The sequence below is a fragment of the Triturus cristatus genome, chromosome 3_1 (assembly GCF_964204655.1).
Source record: "Triturus cristatus chromosome 3_1, aTriCri1.1, whole genome shotgun sequence".
Taxonomy (NCBI): Eukaryota; Metazoa; Chordata; class Amphibia; order Caudata; family Salamandridae; genus Triturus; species Triturus cristatus.
Window position 1 is genome coordinate 801,261,169 of NC_140583.1, and position 22,952 is coordinate 801,284,120.

Here is a 22,952-nt window from a genome sequence, read left to right on the forward strand (position 1 = left end):
AACATGCTATATAGTCCTTGCTAGGCATCAGCCACCTCCACACTAGCAGTACATAGTCACTTAACAAAAAATGGCTCACTCCATGGATGAGGATTCAGTGTTTCTGGTTGCAACTTCATCAAGATATAGAGGCGAAGGTAGCAACATATTTCCCTTCTTGATCCTCCAACTCATTGTCTTTCAGGATTACTTCTACCGCTCCAGACCAGTGGGCACTGATGCTACCCTAGCTCTCCAGGATTACAGATAAGACTGCATCAGCGCCTGTTTTAACAGGTACTTGATGGTGTAAAACAAAACTGAGGCGCACAGTACACTGAACGACTAGGAAATATTAAACCGTGTTGGAGTCTAATTGCAGCATTGAATGCATTATGTAAACCACACATCAAAAATGCAACCTAAAATTAACAGGCCACTGGGCTCTCACACTGTTGTAGTAAAGAATATGGATTTGGGACAACTTCGACAAATTTAATGATGAAGATGGCTGATTTTGATATTAGCATAGATGCTGAAGGCTGACTTGTTTGACCATTCGGTTCCTTCATGACTAATGTGACAACCAACTGTGTCAATGCGGAGTATTACGCATTAGGATTAGGCTACTTGCTTTACTGTCGCTCACAGTGTGGTCTCTTTGAATGATGCCTACCCTGCCATGTGTGATGTAACCATCATTTATGGACTCTTGCATCTCTCATTTCCTGAGGAGTTACTTCTGTGAGCCTATGACTCTTGCAATGTATGGTTTATATTTGTTTTTTGCAAAGAAAACCAATAAAACAGTTGCAAAAAAAATGTCTTTAAGTGCAAGGCGTCAGCAGATGTTAGAAAAATAATCCGACATTAGGAAATAAAGAATGGGTACTAGCTTGAAAAGTGTAAGGCCTTCAATGGTTTTGCTGTACCACAATCAGAAGGAAAAAAAACAAGGACATCCTTTATGGTCTATTGGTGTATGAGAGCCCACCTTGGAGAACAGACATAGCAGAGCAGCAAGGGATTCTCGCAGAGATGGTTCTCAGTGCATGTTAACTCTACAAACGAACAGACTCTTCCTTCTAAACTCTCTATTTAGACCCGAACTTCCATCGGACGAACCCATCTCTGACAATCTGAATGTTACCATCCTTCACAAGGTATTGCTGGTCACCGAGCCTTGTAACAACATCACTGAAAAGAGAACTTACACAGGTAACATACACACAGAGTATTAGTTAGGAAGATGGTTGAATGACTTTTACAGGTGTACTAAACAGAATTACACACAAACATCTTGCAATTTATCAACACTTGCATGCAACGGCCTCAATGTCATCAAATGTTCACAGAAAACTGAGCCTCACCAGCACTGAAAAGCTGAGGCTGTCTCACAAGTGGCAACCAGCCGACAACAACAGAATCAACGTCAATCCAACACATATGTCCACAACCAGTTGCAAAGAGCATTTTCAGATAATAAGCCCTCCTGTAACACAAACTGGAATGTTCAATTGATACAAGTGCTTTCAAACCACAGTGAGCAATTAGAGTTTTCTAAAAATAAGAAGAGAGGCACAACGGGAATGAGAAGTTGGCAGAGTTAATTACAGTCTTTTCACACGCTCAAATTCCTCAATTGATAGTTCTGTAGAAAGATGAAAATACTTTCTTACAAAAAGCCGCATTATGCAGAGCAACCTACGAGCAAATCTCGTTTTTAAATACGCAAATAAAAAGCAAATGGAGAGTGAAACTATTCAAAGTCGTACAAACAGTTCTGAGGCAATTAAGGGAAAAATTGGACTAAGAAGCCCAGCTGACATCTGTCAGCTAAGACTGAAACGGGTATATTGATGACAAGGATAGCTAAAGCCTGCCTGCTCCAAAGAATCTGCCCATGTACATGCCTCCTGAAACAGGAGAGGCTCCGATCCAGGCTTGGGCTTGTCCTAAGTTTTATTCCTTATGCTTCGGCTAGCATGATAGGTAGACTGAAATCATTACACCCCAACCACTGATTGGGACGGTGCATACAGTCTCCAGTATCGCCAGCAGTGGACAATTTTGAACACATCTTTTACCACCACCAAACCAAGAAGGAAATACAGCTACAGCCATGCATTACATTATAGAACTCCGCCAACAACTTTACGTTCTCCACTACATCAAATAGAAGCAGTGCTCAGAGAAATGTCCAACTTCTCACCCTTTCTTCCATATACATTGGGTCTAGGAATTTCAACTATACCCCTTTTTCTCAAAATCCAATAGGTTTAGATAATCACATTCGAACGTCTTAGGGAACAATACGAGCTGGGGCCTTTGGAAATATTTCGCTATCTGCAGGTAAAACATGCGCTACAAACAGCCTTGCCTGCAGGTACCGAGGTCCCAGAAGCCACCCCCTTAGAAGATAAATTACTTACAGACTATATGCAAAGGCGAGCCACTTCTTTCACCTACCGAAAGTTGGTCAACAACTTACCGGACCCTACTATGGCACTCAGGGGAAAATGGTCCCGAGATGTTGGGGAACTCGATGACACTGACTGGCGGGACGCAACGGCATCCCTGCGGGAGGTGGGCATACCCTCAAGGCTTAGGTTGGTGCAGCTCAAAATATTGCACCGTACTTATTATACCAGACTCACCCTCTGCAGGATAGGGAAAGCTTCACACCCGTATTGCTTGAGGCGCTGTGGGGATGAGGGGAAATTTTATCATACACTATGGCAGTGTCCGAGAATCGCTGAATATTGGGTTACGGTAATGAGGACAATATCACAAGTAGAGGAGGTGTCACTTGTGCCGGAGCCCAAGAGTTGTTTGTTAAATGTTTGGGGACCAAATGATCTTACGCATCCGGCACAGGACTGGACTACATTAGAAATAATGGTTGTGAAGCGTAACATCGCACTAAAGTGGGGCTCGGAGGAGATACCGACACTCAAAGCTTGGTGTAAAGACATGGACACAGCCATGGTGACCGAAAAAGCAGTATACATTAACCGAGGTTGTCCGCGAAAATGGAATAAAGTGTGGGGGGCTTGGAATAAATTTCGGGGATACATCGGTGAACCTCCCAGGGTGCAGTCGGAAGAGGCCTCAGAGGAAGAGAATAGTGGGGAAATGTAAGACTCATATGCGTAATGTGGTCGAAGGTTATGGTCTAATTATTGACAGTAGACAAAATGTTGTAGGAATGTATATCGCTGGAATGCACTTATACTATGTATTGTCAGAACGGTATGTGCCTTATTGAATGCAATAATAAAAAGTTTATAAAAAAAAAAAATCCAATAGGTTTGCTACACAAAAATGTTTGAAACAGAAAAAACACTCATCAGCTGAAGATTTAAAAAATAATTTTAATGAAATTTAAAAAATCCAGCCGAAGTGCCTTGAATCTTGAATTCATAATATAACAAGTTATTGGCTTGCCCTGTTTTTATTGATAATAAAATAATTGACCTCCAGCTGTCATTTTTATGCATACTATTTTAAATAGACTTTTAGCCACTGAACCTTTGGTTAATATGAAATAGACAGATGTGACAATCAGTTTAGCACTTTTGTATCTTCTGTATTAAGGGTAGATGCATTTAAACACTCTGCAATCCTCCCTTTTCATTTGATGAATTTGCTTATTTATGTGTTCTTTTTCACCATGTTTGAGAATCTGTGTCTTTTTTATGGTTTGTAGGGCATCTGCCTAAATAAAATGCTTAGATACATTGATCATTTAAAGAAGTGGTGCTTTGACTAAGAAGCTCTTGCATAACGTCGGCCGGGGCAATCACAACGAATGGTTATTTTGTGGTTATCTTACGAATCTCCTCTGCAACTGGCCTTAAATCATGGCGAACAAATAAAAAATAATGGTTATTTTGTGGTCATCTTGCGAATCTCTCCTCTCCAGCCGGTTTTAATCATGGCGGAAAAATAATGTTAGTAACAAATCATGCACTACCATCAAATCTGACAAAAAGTAAATACATTTTTAATAGTTAGAAGTAGAGACCTGCTACCTGAATCGGTTGATTTTTTTTTTTTTAAAGATATCTCAGAAAGGAGGCTGTCGTGCTCCTGTACCAGGACCAGTGCGTACCACACTTTTGAAATGTTTACACATCAAGAGTTCACTGAAGTACAACCACAGCACTAGACGGGATAGAGATTTTGTAGAATTGCAGATGTCGCTTTATACTAGTTTGTGCTAGCAGTGCGACCTTCAAATCTGTTGACACAATTCACAACGCACTTCATTCAAACATTTTAAGAAGTGGAGATGTAAAGATAGAAAAGGAAGGCGCCCAAGCAAAGACAAACTCAATGTGCCGGTGCTTATTACAGGGTGCCCCTCTGTTTGCTGCGAGCTTTGACAATATTGCTAAGAACAGGATCAGCAACAAGAGACATAAGCTGTAACTATGCTTTTCTGTATACTTGCAAATGTAGGCAGGAACCTGCTCACTTTTCAGTGCGGTCACTGCTAACGCGCACACAGTGATTTCATTTACATAGACCATCTCCCTATTCAAACATGGCTACAAGAACACCCTTTACGACAGTCTCGGAAAGGCGCAGAAAGACGACAGAGAAAACAAGCACAGGCAAAGCCAATTGATCCTCTTTGCCAAGGATTACTGAGCAATGCGATAAACTTTACCAAAGCTCGACTGGCCACGTTAAAAGTACATAAAACAATGAAAACAAGACTTTCTATACTTTCAAGCTGGCTACTAACTATGTTGGTGTCACAAACTGCATTACGTTATGTGCATTGATTCAACATAATGGGGCAACTCATGCTGCATTAAGCAATACAGCAAGAATCTAGAAAGTAAAAGTATAGAAAGCAATGTTTTCCCTACTTTTAACATGGCCAGTCACAATAATTGGCTTGGTCAATGCTGGCTAAGTTTAAAAGCCTCTGACACTGGCAAATCCAATAGCGGCTACCACTTTGCAAAGTGGGGGCACTGGATAATGCAGCTGAACAATATATAGGCTCTAAATTCTAGGGTATCACCAAGACACCTGGCACACCGTGGAGGAGTATCAGGAGAAGGGGAGGGGAGAGACAGTTTAAGGAGAACATTCAGAGTATCACCAATGCCACCATCTGGCGTGCAGCCATGGAGCATTGGGGTAAGTGGGGAGGGAGCAAAGTAAATAGTGTGAGCTCGTTCAAAAGACAAATGCATGCATTGCAATGGAGTTGAAAGCAAGTCATGCCTTTTTTCAAGGTAGTTTCATTACATCAGTGGTGGCTACATGCCTCCCAATCAAAAGCGAGCAATCAACAAGTAATGCTTCATGGAATGGATAAGCACAGAATAGGGAAGGACGCCACCAGGAGAATGCAGTGGACTGAGACTGACGAGAAAGTCACCTAATCATGAGCAAGTGCTGACTGTGCGGTTTGTATATGTGCAAATGTCAGCTGGAGTAGTCTGTAGCGAGGCTGCAAAAAGAGCGCCAGGTACAGGGAAAAAGAACAGAAAGATTCCTCCGTAAATCACTATTGGATACAAGAAGTGAAAGCTTGCAGACCGTACCCTAGTGCAATGTCAATGTTTTTAGCAAGAAACAGAGGGGTGCTGATTGTACCTTTTCAGACTCCTGGATGGATGTCACCTATAGCGTTTTCCACGTTTCCTCTACAAAACAACTTTGAGACCACTGGTCTGATTGCAGGAACCCACTGGCACTAACAAATATGCCAATGACATCCAATTTCTGTACTTTACTTGCTTTACTTGCTTTAAATCTTTATATGGTAGATACCCACTCTGCAGCAAATCCCCAGAGCACACCCTTGATTGTCCACAGAATGGACAAGACAGAGAATTTAGTCAAAGACTACTTCAATATCAAGGTTTTCAACTTTTTGAATAAAGAGAGATCCATGTTTGAGTGTCTAGCAGGTACTGGGAGAGAGAGTGTGTGAGTGAGTGAGTGAGTGAGTGAGTGAGTGAGTGAGTGAGTGAGTGAGTGAGTGAGTGAGAGATCCATAGGGCCACCGCGCAGACTCCAACCATTCACTACATAATGATGGGGGTTCTATATAACTGAAGATCAATCATGCGCTTGAGATCGAAATGTTCCAAAGGGGAGTGAGGAAGGACCAACTCAGACAAGTGCTTGGCCTTCTTGAGCAGTCCCATGTGGAACGGTGCAAGCACTTTAATTCGTCACCCCTCTGATGAGGAAGTATAAATGCATGCTGCGGAATTTAAGGGACTGTGTCGGGACAGCACTGTAGTCTCCCAAGATCGCATTAATCTAATCCAGTTTTCAGTGATGATTTTAATGTTGATTTCGAAAAGGAAGCGTTTCAAATTACAGAAGCATTTCAACGTCAAAATCTCTGCAGATATTTCCGTGGTCATGTAGGGTTCAAAGGAGAAGTAGGGCGCTAGCATATCTGTAATGTAATGAGCTTATTTGGTATGGAAAGATAATGTGATCCAAAATTACAGGTATGCCACCTGAACACTGGGGTTCGAAGACAATCTGGCACAGTAATTAACTTGAGAATCACAGGGTTTATGAGCAACTCCTGAAAGCTCTAAAGAGGTATATTGTGAAAGGCTTACTAATTCTTATATGTTTGTTTTTGTATTATAATTTGGATTTATTAGCTGTGCACATCAGCACATTATCCACATGACTATATATATATATATAATAGCTGAGATGCACATCAATTTCAGGATACTCAATATGAATGAGAGGGCAGATATTGGGCAGATGTTAACAGAGTCTTGTGCATTACTAGGTTTCTTCAACCTGAGGAATGCTTGTTTCAGACTGTATAGGACCCAACTTTATAAGTGGCTCAAGCTGCAGAGCAGTTGTAATAGCTGGTCCCTACAGTTGATGTGTTAAATATAGCATCCTCCAAGGGGAGAGGTGGGTAATGGGGGAACAAAAATCTGGACAGCGGCTATTTAGTGATCAACATATTGTGGAAATAACCTCCTAGCCCTTTTCGTTGCTCTACAGGATGAGCTCCAGTTCCTACAGGTAGACCTTCTGTATGCACAGAGAATATTATACCCTTTGTTTATTGACCGTGACCAAATCTGCTTTTCAAAATATATTACGCATTTTATGCAAAGATCAACGCAGTTTCTCAGCATACCACAATGTAACCACTATTCCAAGCTGGTTCTCTATTAAGCAGCAGCATGAAAAGATCAGAGCATGGGAACCAGCTGGGTTCAGGAACCACAGCCATCCCAATCGACACCAATACAAGTGGTATCAGCATTGTGCTCTGTCACAACACAGACATCAAGGCACGATTTCATCATAATTACTGGCAGCAGTAGGCAATGCTATGGAATTGAATGGGATGTGCCAACTATGTTTTTTTTCTTGTATGGTGGGAATTTGAGGCGAAGGCCAATCTAGAGTGGAGGTTCCTTTGTTGAATGTATTTGGTGAGTTTATTCCTGAAGAGAGGCCCTGTTCCATGTATCGCTTTGTGGGTGATACAAAGAAACTTGAATGTGGATCTTCAGGTAACCGGTTACCAATGTAGGGTCTTCGAGGCAGAGGAGATGTGGGCTTGTGGCTTTAATGTTGGAGTAGTCTGGCAGCAGAGTTCTTAATCTGTTGTAGTCTTTTCATAGTTTTTAAAGATGATCTGCAGTAAAGGCTATTGGTGTAGTCGAGTTTAGACAGTAAAAGACAATTAGTAGCCTGGACCTGGTGTGTAAATCCCAGGTGGGGGAAGATTTGTGTTGATTATCCCAATCCTCCTCCTACTGCTGCTATGATCTCCAAATAAACACTTCCTACACCTTTCCCTCTTCTATCCTTCCACTATCCTTTTCAATCAAACTAACAGACTCATATGTCCACCGCTCAAATTAATTTCATATTTCCCTACACTAATTCACCACTAATGCTTACTGAGTTCCGGGGTAGCATGCTATTTGCTGACAAGAGCTTTGCCGCCTCGCCAGGGGTAGTAACCGCTATATAAATGCATTTACAATTACAATGTGCATAGTTAGAGGCCAGGCTAGTGCACCTGACTAAATCTTCTGGACGGTGTCAGAGCAGTGGAAGCATTTGTAGTGTGTAAAATTTAGTTTTTGATAACCTATCAAGGCCTCCTCTTTCATCGACTCCCACAGCATAGTGTCACTAGAATGAAGTGACATAGCAGACTATCTTTCGGATACATGCTATTACAAACAAACTCTTGAAATAACAACCAGAGCAGACTGTCTCACAAAAGAAATATCACAGCTCGAAAACAAGGTTTCCTCAAGAAACTGTCATAGAAGCAAAACGCCTCAAGAAAGAATATCCACAGAAGCTAGGTCGCTTGAAGCGAGCATCACTTTCAGAAGACAGTAAAGTGTGTATAACTCGCAAGGCAATGGGCACTGATGAAACCATCTTGTTGAGAGAATATTCCCAGAAGGGCTACGCTGATGTGTGAACCTGAATGATCAGACTATTGATGTGTCTACCTTTCCTCTATGTTTGAAAAACAATAAAGAAATATTGCAAAAAAAGTGTCTTCAAATAACTTCTGTCTCTGAAAAATGCCTTTTTAGTACTGATCGCTATAGGACTTGACCCCTGGAGTGGGACATTCCACAGGAGAACATCAGTGAAACCTCTGGAGAAGGCTGGTGCGTGACACAGTTGATCAACCAATTCTGATGTCTCACATTTCTTCCTCACACTGCCCAAAGGGCCTTCCTTTCTGATGCCAGATATCAAGTTGTCCAAGTAATGTAGCACTATATACTAACCCATGGTTCACATTATGCAACACAACCACATGAAGTCTGCAGCCAACACCAACCCAAGAATGCTGGTAAAGGGATCAAAAAGAATGTGCAGACATGATGCATAATTGTCAGAAACAATACAACGTGCCTGATGAAAAGATCTGTCCTTCAGGGTGAAGCTGTGCCAATCATAACGTAACACCCACACTTTATTGGCACCAGTATACTTCTCCCTGAGGCATCGGTGCTTTGAAAAGGTTCCCAGGAGGCATGATTACACAGCTAAAAATATTCATAAGACGGTAGCCAAATACTGTCCTAGCAATGCTGGTAAAAACAAATGAAGAAACCTTAAAGAATTCAACAAGAGTTTGGACCTGCTGCCGGCAGAATGCAACAAATATCTTTTCCCAGTGCCCGTTTCAGATACATTTGCAGAAGCTGCAATTTTTTTAACCTCGCCACAGAACTTCATTAAAATGAACATCTGAAAAAAATTATACATCTTTTTTTTGTATTTTTTATTTGTATTTTGTACTTTGATCAGCTTCCCCCTTAACTTAAGCCAGTTGTTTATAATTAAAGTACATTAACTTAACCTCAGAACCTGGCGATTTAATTATGTTGCTATGTTTGCGTTAGTCTGAAACTTATATCTTTCACTCAGGCAGCATAATTTCTTTATGTGCTTGTAGTTATGCTGCACTATTACACTGATCTCTCTCTACCACCATGCCTCAAACCACTTCAGCTCATCGAACAGGAATTTTTGGGGTTGCACAGCAAAATTTGGACTCATAATCTCAGTGTTTGAGGATAGACCGCTCTCTTACAGAGAGAGACGTTTTTCAACTCCTAAACCTCAACTGTGGAAATGGTAAATTTCCATGGCTAGGAACATTCACGTTCCTTCAAAGATGTCAATACATTTCTAGGAGCAACTGCATTATGTTCCGAGTATGCAAATAATTACAGCAACAAAAAAGTTAATACACTTCTACCCTTTGACAGAGTATAACAGGCAGACATCAATGGTACAACATAGAAAAATGCAAAAAAATAGATTTAAAAAAAACTATAAGTGGTAATGGATCACATAGAGCTCTGTAATCTGAAGCAGGTTATAAAATAATCCTTTGATGCTGAAAAAAACTGTCATGGTATTTCTTATTTTTAAAGAACATAATGAACCATTATGGCATAAAGTTCCTAAAAAATGTGAACGGTTCTTAAACAAACAGAACGGGATTTTAAAAAACAACAGAGCACCCAACACCCTCTTCTCCTAAGCAGTCTCCAGGAGCAGTTTGCGACTGTGGGCCAAAGACACATTAAATTTTCAATGGATGACTTGGCAAGACTGTCGCATTGACCAAAAAAACACTTTCAGAACACCATGTAACAGGCCTTTGCAGATTATACGTTCTGATTGTAAACATAAAGATAGCATGTGCAATATCAACCCACATTTTAAAAGGAAATCTCTCCCCGCAATTCAGAATTCACATTTATGAGGCACAGACACAGTCATCGGTGTACTTTGAGCTAAAAAAGGGATTCAAACAGAACAAGTGAATTGAGCCCTCGCTGTCCAAGAGTGCTAACTGACCACTCATGATGAGAAGAGATTCACTGTGAAATTCAAGTGCAATACTTAGGTTTACTTAGCTTTACTAAACAAGCATTGGCAAAGTCAACAGGTGTAGGCTTAATGTACTAATGCAGACAGCGTTGGCACATTAGAGCGAGGCACACAACAAGAGCAAACAGGGAGGGCTACAGTTGTAAAGTAGCTCATCATGCAGTTCAACGCAAGCACTCAACCGGATACTATTCTGGAAAGTTATGTCTATAAAGCCGATATCAACAGGCAAGAGATTAATACGCCACTAGGCTGAGCTAAGGCGTGATTGACAAAGTCTCACGCCAATGGCAGGAAGAGACTGAAGAACGCCAGTGGTTTAAATAGGCAGGCCAAAATCCTCCTCTGTGTTTATTGTTAGCAATAGGTGAGTCTGGCAGCTATTGTGTCAAAACCGGAGACCTAAAAATACATTGGGACTAGAATAGGTTTTGGGGGTAGGAAGGTGCTTGTGAGTCACCTCAAAATTACGACAGTCTTTTCAAGCTGCACAGCAGAATGAAGCGAACCAGTGAAGCGGCCCTGCTCTTGCAGACTGTACAGGAAGACTTTAATTTGCTTAGAGTGCATGATTCAAGCCCTCTCTGTGGGAAGTGTTAATAATTGGTTCCTCTGGTGCACTTCACAATGGCATGCTTCACATTACCGTTCTGAATGGGTCGAGTGCACACACCAAGTGATCTTAAGAACACACTTATTGATTACAATAGGCCCCGCAATATAGAAAATAAAAGGATTTTCTGTTATTTATACTGGGTTGGATTAAAAAAAAAGATCAACTGAAATGCTAAATAGCACATTACCAGCATCTGCACAGCACACTTCTACCACTTTCATGGAGACAGACAGACAGACCCACCCTGCCAAGCAGCAACAAACTGGCAAGGGGACGAGTGCGCTAAAGTCTTGAAGGCCCCTAAATCCAGCTGGGAGGTGTGTGTGCAGCAGGATGTTCACACACAGCGAGAAAGCTCCAAGCAAAGCAAACACAGGGTGCCCACTCTTCTGACAGCGGCAACTGCTAAGCCAGGGGCTTCAGGCGTCCGCCCTCACTCAAAACAAAGCAAATTGGTTGCACACGGCTTGCAGCTGAGGGATTAAGTGCACCACAAAGGCCGCTCTGCGGCACATGTATTCATCGTCAGTGCCCTCTTCCACTGTTTTCGGTCTGAGCGCACCAAGTTCACATATGGGGCGGTCAGGGCGGTCTCATAGGCATCGAAGACAAGAATTGGGGGCGGATGTAGCCTTACTGCTAGTGTTGCCGACTGTGGAGCTGGGGAACCAGGTTCGAGCCTCAATGGCTTAACATCCTGTGACACTGGGCAAATCACTTAATCTCCCCGTGCCTGCCAAAAATGAATGTGTCCTTGTGTAAGTAACTGGTGCTCATGTAAAGCGCTCCAATACATTCGGGTCGAGTTTACCCTATATAAATCTGCACACACAAAAAAAGACAGATCCTTCCAGCACACTACGCACGAGGCCTCTTCCGCGGACTTGAAAGCAGGAAATACCTGCGCTATCTCACATCTGACATAACAGTGTGCCAGCAAGGCATCGTTTAAGGCTGCCCTCGTAACTAATTAGTCTTGCACAGCACGTTTGTGAAAGGGGTCGCAATTTAATTGAACAGGAGTTTACCGCATTCGGTAATTACCGGGCGCGATTAAGTCTGCATCAATATTCAGGCCTGCTGGATTTGAACGATTGAAAATACCAAGTAATTATCAGGAGATGCAGATTCTGGTGTCGAAAGCACCAAATGTGCATGCTGCCCCCATTTGGAAATGGAAAACCTGTGGTAGGTGCCATGTATCACGTGTTGAATTCCGAACCTGGAGAACTATCCGATGGAACCGAGCCCCCTCAAGGGCACAACAGGCGGTAGTATCTTTACGCTGCGCTCGGAGGGAAAGGAAGTGTCACTAAGGTTTCTGAAACAAGGTATGCCTCGAGGACATCCTCAGCACCATCTTTAGATACAGATTCAGGTAGGACTGTCTCCTTCCCCAAGAAAAGAAAAAATACCAAGTCTACACACTTTCTTCACATTCCTCTAACTTTTGAACAGTACTAATGGCACTTTAAAATGGGTGGCATCGTGAACAGCTTCCCGCAGCCCCAATCAAAATAAATCAATTATTATCTGCAGGCTCGTTCCAGTACACTGCATTAGTGCAACAGGTGGTTTCTTTACTTCGGCAGCAACCTCTTCACCTTACACCGAATGGAAGAGTCATGTACCCAATAGATGGATATTCAGGATCCCAGGGCTCTTGGACATTTGAAATCCCAGTTTCCTACGCTGTCCAGAAGGTATCAACGTTTGCCGACGCCGCCGTACAGCAGCATGCTGCACAATACATGAAGCGTGTAGAAAACAGCAGCATTTAATATCAACTTACAAAGGGACCCCTTGGAGGGTTGTTTCAAAGAGGATTTTGAAATTGAATTCTTCCAAGGGGTGGGGCATTCTGCCGCGAGACCTGTATGAGTGGACACTGATTTACATATCCGTCCGGCCAGAGAAGCCTTGCGTTCTTCAGGCCGTCCATTCACACAGTGTTTCTACACACCTCGGACAGCCCGCCCTGTCTGCGCCTGCGGGCATGGTCCTGTGCACTTAGGTGTGTGTGTGTACTAGCCATGTATGTAAGGCTCTGCCCTGCCGCCACAACACAACCCGCAGTCACTGCCGCTGCTGATCTGCTAATCACATGAGAGGCATTAAAACACAGTCCATCTGCTTAACCCCGGCTGCGCAGCGTCCAGGCTCAGCACATTTGGGTAATTAAAGGCTTTGTACGAGCCAGGGCCTGAGCGCGGGCAACAGCTGGGCCCTTTAAGAGCAGGTACCAGTGTCAGAGAAGACACGACCTGGACCTACAACGGTGAATCAAACGTGTTTAGGTTGAAATGTTCAAAACCCACCTACCTACCATACCCACGTCACACCCTTCAGAGACTGGCAGCTCTCACTAATTACCTCGCAGGCTCTTCACGCCATGCTGTCGCTGCCACCACAAATGTAATCCAATGTGGAATTCGCGTCAGTTTGAATACAGGGGTTACAGGAGGGGGGGGGGGGTGCACCGAGGGAGCACAGCCCGGGACGGCAAGCCCCGCTGATTCGAGACGCCCAGCTGCACGTATAGACTAATCTGGAGACGTGTGCTCCTCTGCAACTGCTGTGTCATCCTGAAAGGGAAGGGCGGCTATGGTGAACTTCATTTCACCTTTACAAAGGCACTAAATATCAAACCTAGTTCTGCATAAACCATCAAAAAGCATTCTGTAAAAATAGGAATGATGCGTCATGAAGCAACTCAAAACTATCTTGCTTGCAATCAAGTTCAAACAAACCCACTGCCACGATGTGTATATAAACTCAGCAGCATCGTTTACAACACAATGAAATAAACAACTTCAGCACAATGTTTCCTATTTTGAATGCGTTTGAACAGTGTTTGTTTTAGGGATCGGATGCACACACTTCCAGCAGTGAACCGGACTAGAAAAAACCCAGTAACAAAGAGAAGACTATTTCAACAGCTCTCACGGCCACGTGGTTGAAGCATTCCTGAAAGGTGAGTATCTCGACAGCCTGTCAGTTGGAGATCTGATGAACAGACCGCCAAGGCAATGTGAACCTTTCATCTGAAATGCTCAACACTGAGGAGACACTTCGGAAAAGGGTCAGAAGGTTGAGGCAATTAAGCAAATCAGCCGGGATTGTTGGTATGATGGACGCACGAAGAGCTCAGGCGCAGAGAGTCTCTTCCTGAAGAGGACACGTGTAAAATTAAGTCTAAGAAAACCTCCGGAAATATAACCACACACTAGGGTGGTGAACATGTCTTAATGACATGGGTGCACTTAGCCCGCAAGGCGTCCAGCAGGGGTACACAAGCACGAGGATCTAGTTGGCTCTTGACTAGAAAGGCGGATGCAAAAACCAGGCTTGCTTGGGCTGCAGAAATATATATCTTTTCATCACATGATGATGGCACAACTTGAAGCGCAAAACGTCTAGGTCAAACCAATCAAGCTCACCAATTACATTTTATAAAACACCCCTCTCCCTCGAAACAGGACACGGCACCAGACCACTTAAACATTGTTAATGTACATGGGGAAAGCTTCGTATCTGAAGTGACGGCACGGGTTCAAAGCTAAACTCCAAGTTATCCTGTGGCGCCCCTTCTCACGCTGTAAAACCATAAGTGGCGTGGGAATAAAAACTCCTATCCGGGAAATGGAGCTCCGCTCTTTCTGCCAACAATTAATGCAACAGTCTGCTCAAAGTGGACATATTCACTGCAGGCTCAGTTCACCAGCAGGCGCTTCCCTTTAAGGAAGGGCAGTCACGGAATTGCAGTACATCCTCTATGGCAGTCTCGCGCAGCAGCGCACTCACTGCCTGCCTCCCGCGTGCCGACTTTTTGCAGGGCTACGATAAAATGATGATGCATCGCCGCGCCAAATGGTGCAGAGAAAGAGGCGTCCAGCTGCTGCCCCATTCAGGCCGCAGCGGGCTGCACCGTGTGGGTACTGGGGGGTTGCTTCTACAACTGCCATAACAACCCTTTGGCCTGCTCTGAAACCCCTACCCCTCCCAATGGCATGCCTTTGTGTGTCATATCCATGTGACAGCCGGCCTTACCCATCTGCTCTTCCCCATAACTCTGTGTTTGCAGGTTGCTTGACGGGATCTCAACCAACTCTTCCCTATGTCCAGCATCCACGGGGCTGCACTGGTCACTGACTTATACAGCATAATAGTATGCGAAAATAAAAGCTGCTCCGTGTGAATCTTAAAGAAGCAGGGGTTCTCACATCAACCATGGGGCATTATGTTATAATTTATGTCGAGGCAGGCCCTGATCTATACATTCTGACATCTATTTAGGGCACGTCCACTTAAACAACGAAAGAGCACTGACAGTGCACTGGTCAGCAGTTCAGGGCTGCTCTTTTGACAAGATGCTGCAGATAAACAGGTTGTAGCATTCCTCAGCTTAGCACCATACTCTGATCTTTACACACATTGCTGGATGCAGCTTTTCTTGCTCCATGACTATGCCATGAACTGTTGTACAATTGATCCAATATTTCTGCTACGGTGCATAGAACATTCTTCGCACAACACACAGGAAGGCCATGCTCTGAGCAGCGTCCTTATATTTTGGGGAGGAGTGGGCAGAATTCAGTCAGACTGACTGACTTGACTGGTTCATATAGCACCGCATAAGTGGTCAGACCACACATTCACCAATGATGCATCAACCCATTGAGCATGGATGATGATGCAGCAGACTGCAGGAGGGTGCAATCTCACTGTCCTAGGACACTGCCATGATATCTGGACTGCCTCATATGCTAGACGTGCCTGGATTCTGTGGGCACTCTGCCTACCCTTCACGCCCGGGTGCACAAGAGTCATGCACTACTCTGGAAATTGCCCAAACTGTCTTGTATTAAGATAATGACAGCAACCTCTTATGTTACTTGGAGAACCAAACCCCCGTTCGGGATCTTCACTTTACCCCATGAAGGCTACAGACCCATTCATTGCCCCTGCCATGCCAATCTGCACTTACAACCCTGTACGTACACACACACACAAACACAGACACTACCAATATGAGGTGCTTTACGCTGCCTATGCTTTAAAGAATTCCTACTTCTCACAAAGTTCCAATAGGCTCAAGCCCCTAAAACCAGTGCCAATGTTGTCTTTAAGTCTAACGACCATAAACCATACATAACACTCGCCATATTACTGGGTGGCGGTGTGCCTCCCACTAGTCCATTATACGAAGTGGTGCTACCTGTGGCGCTCCAGGTGTTGCACAAGTATTGTGCTCATTCAACAGCTACATTCTTGAGAGTTTCTGGAAATTATCATGCTAGGCTACCAGTACCACCTCTAATCTAAGGTGCTGAGAAGGTCACAACTATGTTTCTTTTAAAAGGTAATTCATACATTGCACAATTAATGTTTCTGAACCATAGGGTGAAGTTACACATGGCAGATGACACCTCAGTGCACTTGTACACCAACATCTCGTACACAATAGCAAAGATTAGAAGATAACAATTATTTTGAAACAGGTAGGATAGCATAGCAATTGTTCCTGTATCCCACCAGAAGACTGGCCACTGTAATCAAGGGGGGATTGGTACATCAGTATAGCAATGATCCCTGCACCAAAGTAGGCCCAATGGAATAATGAATAGTCGTAGAGTCTCTCAATTCTAAAATACTAGGATTATTGTGGCCTTTAGCCCACTTACCTTCAATGGCAATAACATGCTCCCGGATCTGGCTCTGAAGCGCCGGCTCCTCCACCTGCTCCAGCAGCTCATAGATTGAGTAGATGTTGGGATGCACAGATTCAAAGCGCTGTATCTCTGCCCGGATCGCCGCCGAGTTGGCCAGCTGCTGCTGGTAGTTCATGCTTCACCCCAGTTTAAAATTTCACTCCAAAAAAAAAAATGCATTCACCAACAAAAATCCCTTTATCGGAGAAAATAGTGGGCTCGCGGGATGCCACCCTTGGCACACTCATGGGATGGAAAGCCTGCTGTAGCGGAATAAGATGAAAGTTAAGTAGTGGTTCTGCCCAAGCATGGCAGAATAGTCTAGTGGACTGCCAATGCCCAGCTCTTCAGTCTCTAGAATATAACTACTTTCTTGGCTAATTTAAGAAGGTGGGGGGGCTTACCCCCCTCTTCTTTAGTGAGAGTTTGCAAATATGCAACGTGGGGTCTTTAAGTTCTAATTAGGTGACCGTCTAGTACGGAGGGACAACCCACAAAGATGGCTGAGGCGCAATTCTATTAAGTGTAGTCTATCGTGGTACTGGGATGGTCAACGGTGATGATCAGGGGAGGGGGTGGTGGGCAGTGGGCTTAAAACGGTTTTAAAATGGAGTGCATACTCTAACTGTATTATATGGTCGCCCTTCGTGTTGTAAGCGAGTTGGGGGGGCGGGGGGGTCGCTTATTATTTCAGTGGTCTGCTTCCTCACGTTTTCTACTGCCAACTGGTCCTCCAGGGATATATTTTTCTGGTAGGGGTACTCAATGTTTGGATTGAGAGACGTTGGTCTCACTGGGTTATCTATTTTTAGGTGGTTATTCCCTCATTATAGTTGTATCTGCCCTCACCTAGGTAGAAGATTTTGGGAACGAATGCCCCTTCCTGTGTAAACAGTCTCTGCTTTCTTTGGGGATATTTCGACTCCAGGGATCTTAATTCTTTAGTCAGGTCTAGGACTGGGGTGATATTGGTCCTGAATTGGTCAGTCCTACCTTCTCATCTGGGGGACCTCTACTCTGGGGACCCAGGACTCGTATTTCTTCTCAGGATAGGGGCCTGCAAAAGGGAGGGTGGAAGGAGGGGGTGGGGGGGTCCTTCCAGGTGGACGGACTCCTCACCGTGTTGAGCACAGGTCTTTTCTACCTTCAAAGACGGTCTCCTCTCTCGCAGTTTCTCTTGTAAGTGGGGAATGGGGGTGGCTCCTGATGCGCTTCTGGGGGAAGTGTATTTAGGAGATGGAGTCCTCTCCTCGCGAGTCTCCTCTGAGAGTGCTGGTTTTTCTCCTCGTCCCGGTTGTCCGTCTCTGGGTGAAGAATCAGCAACCCTTGTATGCCGGCTCCATCCCGAGCGCCACACCCGCTCCTGTCCCCTCCACGACTTCACCCGGCACTCCCGCCGCAGTTCGGTTTGCGGGCACCGGTGATAAACAGAATCCCGTGCCGGCAGGGCTCAGGCGGCTGCGCGCGCACCGAGCTCACAGGCACCCTCGTCAATGGGACTGGGCTGGCTGGGCTCGAGCTAGGGCGCGCGCACGAGCTGGCTCTACCTTCTGCGCACGTGCGAGGCCAGAAAAAAAGAGTTTAGCTTCCAACCTTCAGCGGCGCATAGGCATGGCTACGTCACAGAGGCTCCCATGATTCAGTCAGGCACCAGATCTCAAGCAACCGTAAGGAAAAAGAGGCAACGAAATCATGAGCACCGCCCATATTTCCAAGAAACGGTACTGACCCGCCACTTTGCTGCCTGATCTTAACGTGGCGGATGTCAAGGGTGCAGGACAGGGTGGGTGCAGGACGTCCACCGTACGTGCCCTAACTGCAAGAATACACTTATCGATTAATCTCACAGGGAGAGGACTAGCTCTGACTTGGGACGGATCAGTTGTGCCTTTGAGTTCCCTGGAAGATGTAGTTCGCACAGCAGCGCTTTAGGGAGGAGTCGCAGGGACATGACGCATCCATGTGTTTCACAGGCTAGCAGCCCGTCTTCTCTTTCATGTGGGAAAAGCTGGACGCTGAGAACGTGGGGTAGATAGTTTCAGAAGTGAAATATTCTTAAATACTTTAGGTGCCACTCAGGGCGTGTAACTCACCCAGATTTGGACAACATCACTCCAAATCACCACAAACATGATAACATTTGCCCTACTGCTAAAATTCTCAACACTTGCATTCTACCTAACCCAAGCCACAAAAAGCAAATTTACCGAGATACCCCACAGACGGGAGACGCCTGAATTTCAAAGTCAAATTGCCCCGAATCAACACAAGTCAATAGGGAAAATATATCCTCATATTTTAAATGCCCCTATTGCTGCTTTCCAAATGTTTGCATGTATGCAAAAGTCTTTATTAATCCGCATTGTTCCTATGCACGACAAGAGTGCTGTAGTACGTGGTACACGATTTCGTGTTTTTCCCGAAGACGTAAGGCCTTATATGTTTGCCTTTTGATTTCTTTATTAGTCCTTTCTTCCGTTTGTTTTATTTATTATGAACAAAAACTTAAAGTTGGTTAGCATAGCTGTTGTTTTCTTTAGGCAAAACGATATTTATAACTGTTCCTGCAAGTTTGGAAAGCAAACTATCTCCCCTTCCTATTCATGATTTATTTTGTTTAATCCTATTTTTAACATGAAGGGCCAGAAGTACGACCCTAAATTGCATGCGCAAACGGGTTAGCGACCCGTTTGTTAAGTTATGTTATTTTCATTTATACCGCGCACAGATACTGCAAGAGTGTCCCGACGTGAGCCTTTAGAGATATATAGAGGGACCAGATTTAGAGGAATAGGAAGGTTTTCAGCTTCTTTTTAAAAAGAATAGGGTTCTGGGTGCGTCGGAGATCAAGAAGCAGCGTATTCAAAGCTAGAGCTGCTTTCACCGCCAGAGAGCTGCCGCACGTCGTTTGCAGGCAGAAAAGCGGGACTTTAGCCAGGAGTTGAGAAGAACGCAAGTATCATGTAGGGGTTTAAAAAAGAAAGCGTTTCTGAAGATAGCCAGGCGCTGTGGCATACAGAGGGCGGTGGGAAATGATTAAGGATTTGAATTTAACCCTCTCCGCTACGGGCAGCCAGTGTAGAGCGCGAAGATTTTGTCTCCCGCTACCTCTGGCTGGAATGTTCAGTAGGAGCCTGGCAGACGCATTCTGCACTACTTGCAATTTATTTAGTAAATAGGTCGGGCGCCGATGTATAAAGCATTGGCATAATCTAGCCTAGAAAGAATAAGGGCTCGGGTAACTGACTCCTTGGCCGACTGAGGGAGAAGGAGGAGGAATTTCTAAGAATTTTTAAAAATCTAAAGCAGGTCCCTGAGAGCTTTTTGATCTGAGTCGAGAATGTGAGGTTCTCCTCGAACCAAACCCCTAAATTCTTGACGGGATTCCCTGATGACACAGGAAGTGTCGAGTCGGACGGCCCTAGTGTTTCCCTAAACAGAGAGGGAACCTTTCCAAAAAGGAGGATTTCCGATTTCTCCTCATTACATTTAAGTTCTGTGGCAGCCAGCCATTGAAAAACTGCAGTCAGGCAATGTTTGGCGGCAGAAGTTGAGCACTCGTTTTTTCCCCATGTGAACAGGAGCTGGGTATTGTTGGTGTATGCGATTATCTTCGCATCTAGCTCCTCAGCCAGCTGAACCAAAGGGGTAATATAGATATTAAAAAGAAGAGGACTCAAGGAAGAGCCATTCGGGGCCCCAGTGGTCACATTCTTAGGCGAGGAGGAAAACGGTGGGAGCCACACCTGCTGCGTCCAATCCTCCAGGAAGGATTTGACCCAATCCCAGGCTGTGCCTGATGCACCAATCTCAGCCAGTCGGGAAGCAGCTATGCGTGGGGAACCATATCGAATGCCGCCGAGAGGTCCAACAAAACCAAGGCAGCCCTCCCACCGGCATCCAAACAGTCCCTGATGGCTTCAGAAATTTCCACCAGAGCTGATTTAGGCCCTCAAACCCGACTGTGCTGGATGGAGCAGGCCTGACCTTTCAACCAAATCGGTCAGCTGTCTAGTGACCACTTTCTCACATACCTTTGCCACACTAGGCAAAAGGGAAATCGGCCGGTAGTTTACCGGACACATGGGGTCTAGTGAGGGCTTTTTTAATAGGGGGAGAATCATGGCCTGCTTCCAGGTCGCCGGGACAAAAGCTTCAAGGAGGGACATGGTCATAAGTCTATTGATTTCGGGATTAACAGTGTCCGCTACGGCAGCCAGAAGTCTGGCAGCACAGGGGTCCGAAGGGGATCCTGATTTCAAACCCTTTAAAATTTTGAGTGAGCTAGGTAGATCAATGGGGATAAAGGCCACCAACGAATGTGAAGGAAGGGCCTCCGAGGCCCTTTCAACCACCGGAGTGCCTGAGTCCTTTGTGCAAGAAGTAAAAGATGCCTGAATAATGTGAATTTTCTCCATAAAAAAATTGGAGAGATCTTCACACCAAGAGATAGAGAATGAGATCATACTTGATTGCGCTTTAGGAACCAGTAAACTTTGAATTAAGGCAAAAATGTCCTTTGAGTTATTCTTCGTTGCATCCAGGGCTCGAGTTGGGGTACCACGCGGGTGGATGGCGTTCCCCCACTTATTTTACCGGGTATTTATTGAAAATCGCTAAGATTGTTGGGGGGCTTACTATGTGTGACACCTTTCCGTCAAATGTTATTGGACAGTCGCCCATGGAAGAGCTAGTGGGAGTATCCCCATTGGAGCACTTTATACCACTTACTACTGAGTTGTTTAATAAATGTGCACAGAGTGTGAGGTCAGGGTCTCCATTGGACACTATACCTAATAGGATCTGGAAAGATCATGCTTCGGCTTTACTCCCTCGGCTATGGCAGATATGCTGCCAATCCTTGGAGGAAGGGATGGTGCCTGAAACCTGGAAGCTGGCTGTGGTTACTCCACTACTAAAAAAAACATCTCTGGATCCAGAAGATCTAACTAGTTTTAGGCCCATCTCCTTGCTACCTTTTCCAATAAAAATTCTTGAAAAGATAGTGAGCCGTTCTCTCTCTGGATATCTGGAGGAGTTCCATCTCCTGGATAAGAGCCAGTTTGGCTTTAGGCCAAGTCGTGGAACAGAGACAGCTCTGGTCACGGTGTTGGATAACCTCCGGATGCGGGCTGACAGAGGCCTGCCATCGGTAATGGTCCTTTTAGACATGTCAGCCGCATTTGATACGGTAAACCATCAAATCCTGCTGAACAGATTGGAGCATCTGGGAGTTAAGGGCTGTGCCCTGAGATGGATACGATCTTATCTCACAGGGAGACAACAAATGGTTTCCCTGCCCCCTTTTACCTCCATCAAAACCATGGTGGAACATGGGGTCCCCCAGGGATCCGCCATCAGCCCCATTCTTTTCAATATCTATTTGCAGCCACTAATTCCCATCATTAAGGCGCATGGGGTTGACATCGTCAACTACGCGGATGATACCCAACTGGTGTTCTCACTAGAGGGAAGGGATGCCATAATTATGGATGAATTCCATAAATGCATGAGTCAGACTTCGGACTGGCTCAGGGCTAACTCCCTGCAATTTAACAGAGCTAAGACTGAGGTGATTTACTGCTCCCCAGCGAAAGTAAGGGATATGCCTTTTGACCTACGACTGGCCCCAGAAATGGAGCCCATTGTTCCTGTGACTACGGTGCGGAATCATGTTCGATAATGATCTGCAAATGGCCTCACAAGTTAAAAAAACTGTGGGGGTGTGTTTTGCCCTTATGAAAGCCCTACGGCAAATTCTACCCTTTCTGCCGGTGGAGAAAAGACCTCTAGTAGTTCGCAGTATCATCTTGAGTAGGCTGGACTACTGCAATTCTTTGTATTTAGGAGCCCCTCTTTACATCTTTCAGAGATTGCAGAGGGTCCAGTCTATGGCAGCCAAACTGGCACTGACTAGGAATCGGGGCTCCTCAACCACGTTGGCGCTCCAAGAGCTTCACTGGCTTCCTATGAGGGAAAGGGTCAAATTTAAGTCCCTGTGCATTGTCTATAAAGCAGCACATGGCACTGGCCCAATCTCCCTACAGGAGAAGATTTCTTGGTACAAACCTCAGAGGACTCTTCGGTCCTCGAATGCCTCTTTGTTAAACAATGGCAGGATCAAGAAGGCCAGAATGGGAGGTAGGGCCTTCAGTACCGTGGCTCCACGATACTGGAATGAACTCCCTCTGAATATCAGACAGGCTAACTCCTTGATGGAGTTCAGGCGAAATCTG

The 22,952-nt window shown here is 44.9% G+C and overlaps 1 protein-coding gene across 2 annotated transcripts in view; it reads right to left on the reverse strand.

Moving 5' to 3' along the window:
* The window catches only part of AGAP1 (ArfGAP with GTPase domain, ankyrin repeat and PH domain 1), a 1,249,585-nt gene extending 1,230,947 nt beyond the window's left edge, over positions 1–18,638 (reverse strand). For both annotated transcript variants that reach the window (XM_085645106.1, XM_085645105.1), the window contains exon 1: positions 16,690–18,638. In XM_085645106.1, the coding sequence (XP_085501232.1) occupies positions 16,690–16,852 (163 nt within the window). In that variant the 5' untranslated portion in view covers positions 16,853–18,638. The remainder of the gene's footprint in view (positions 1–16,689) is intronic.
* Positions 18,639–22,952: the final 4,314 nt, after the last annotated feature.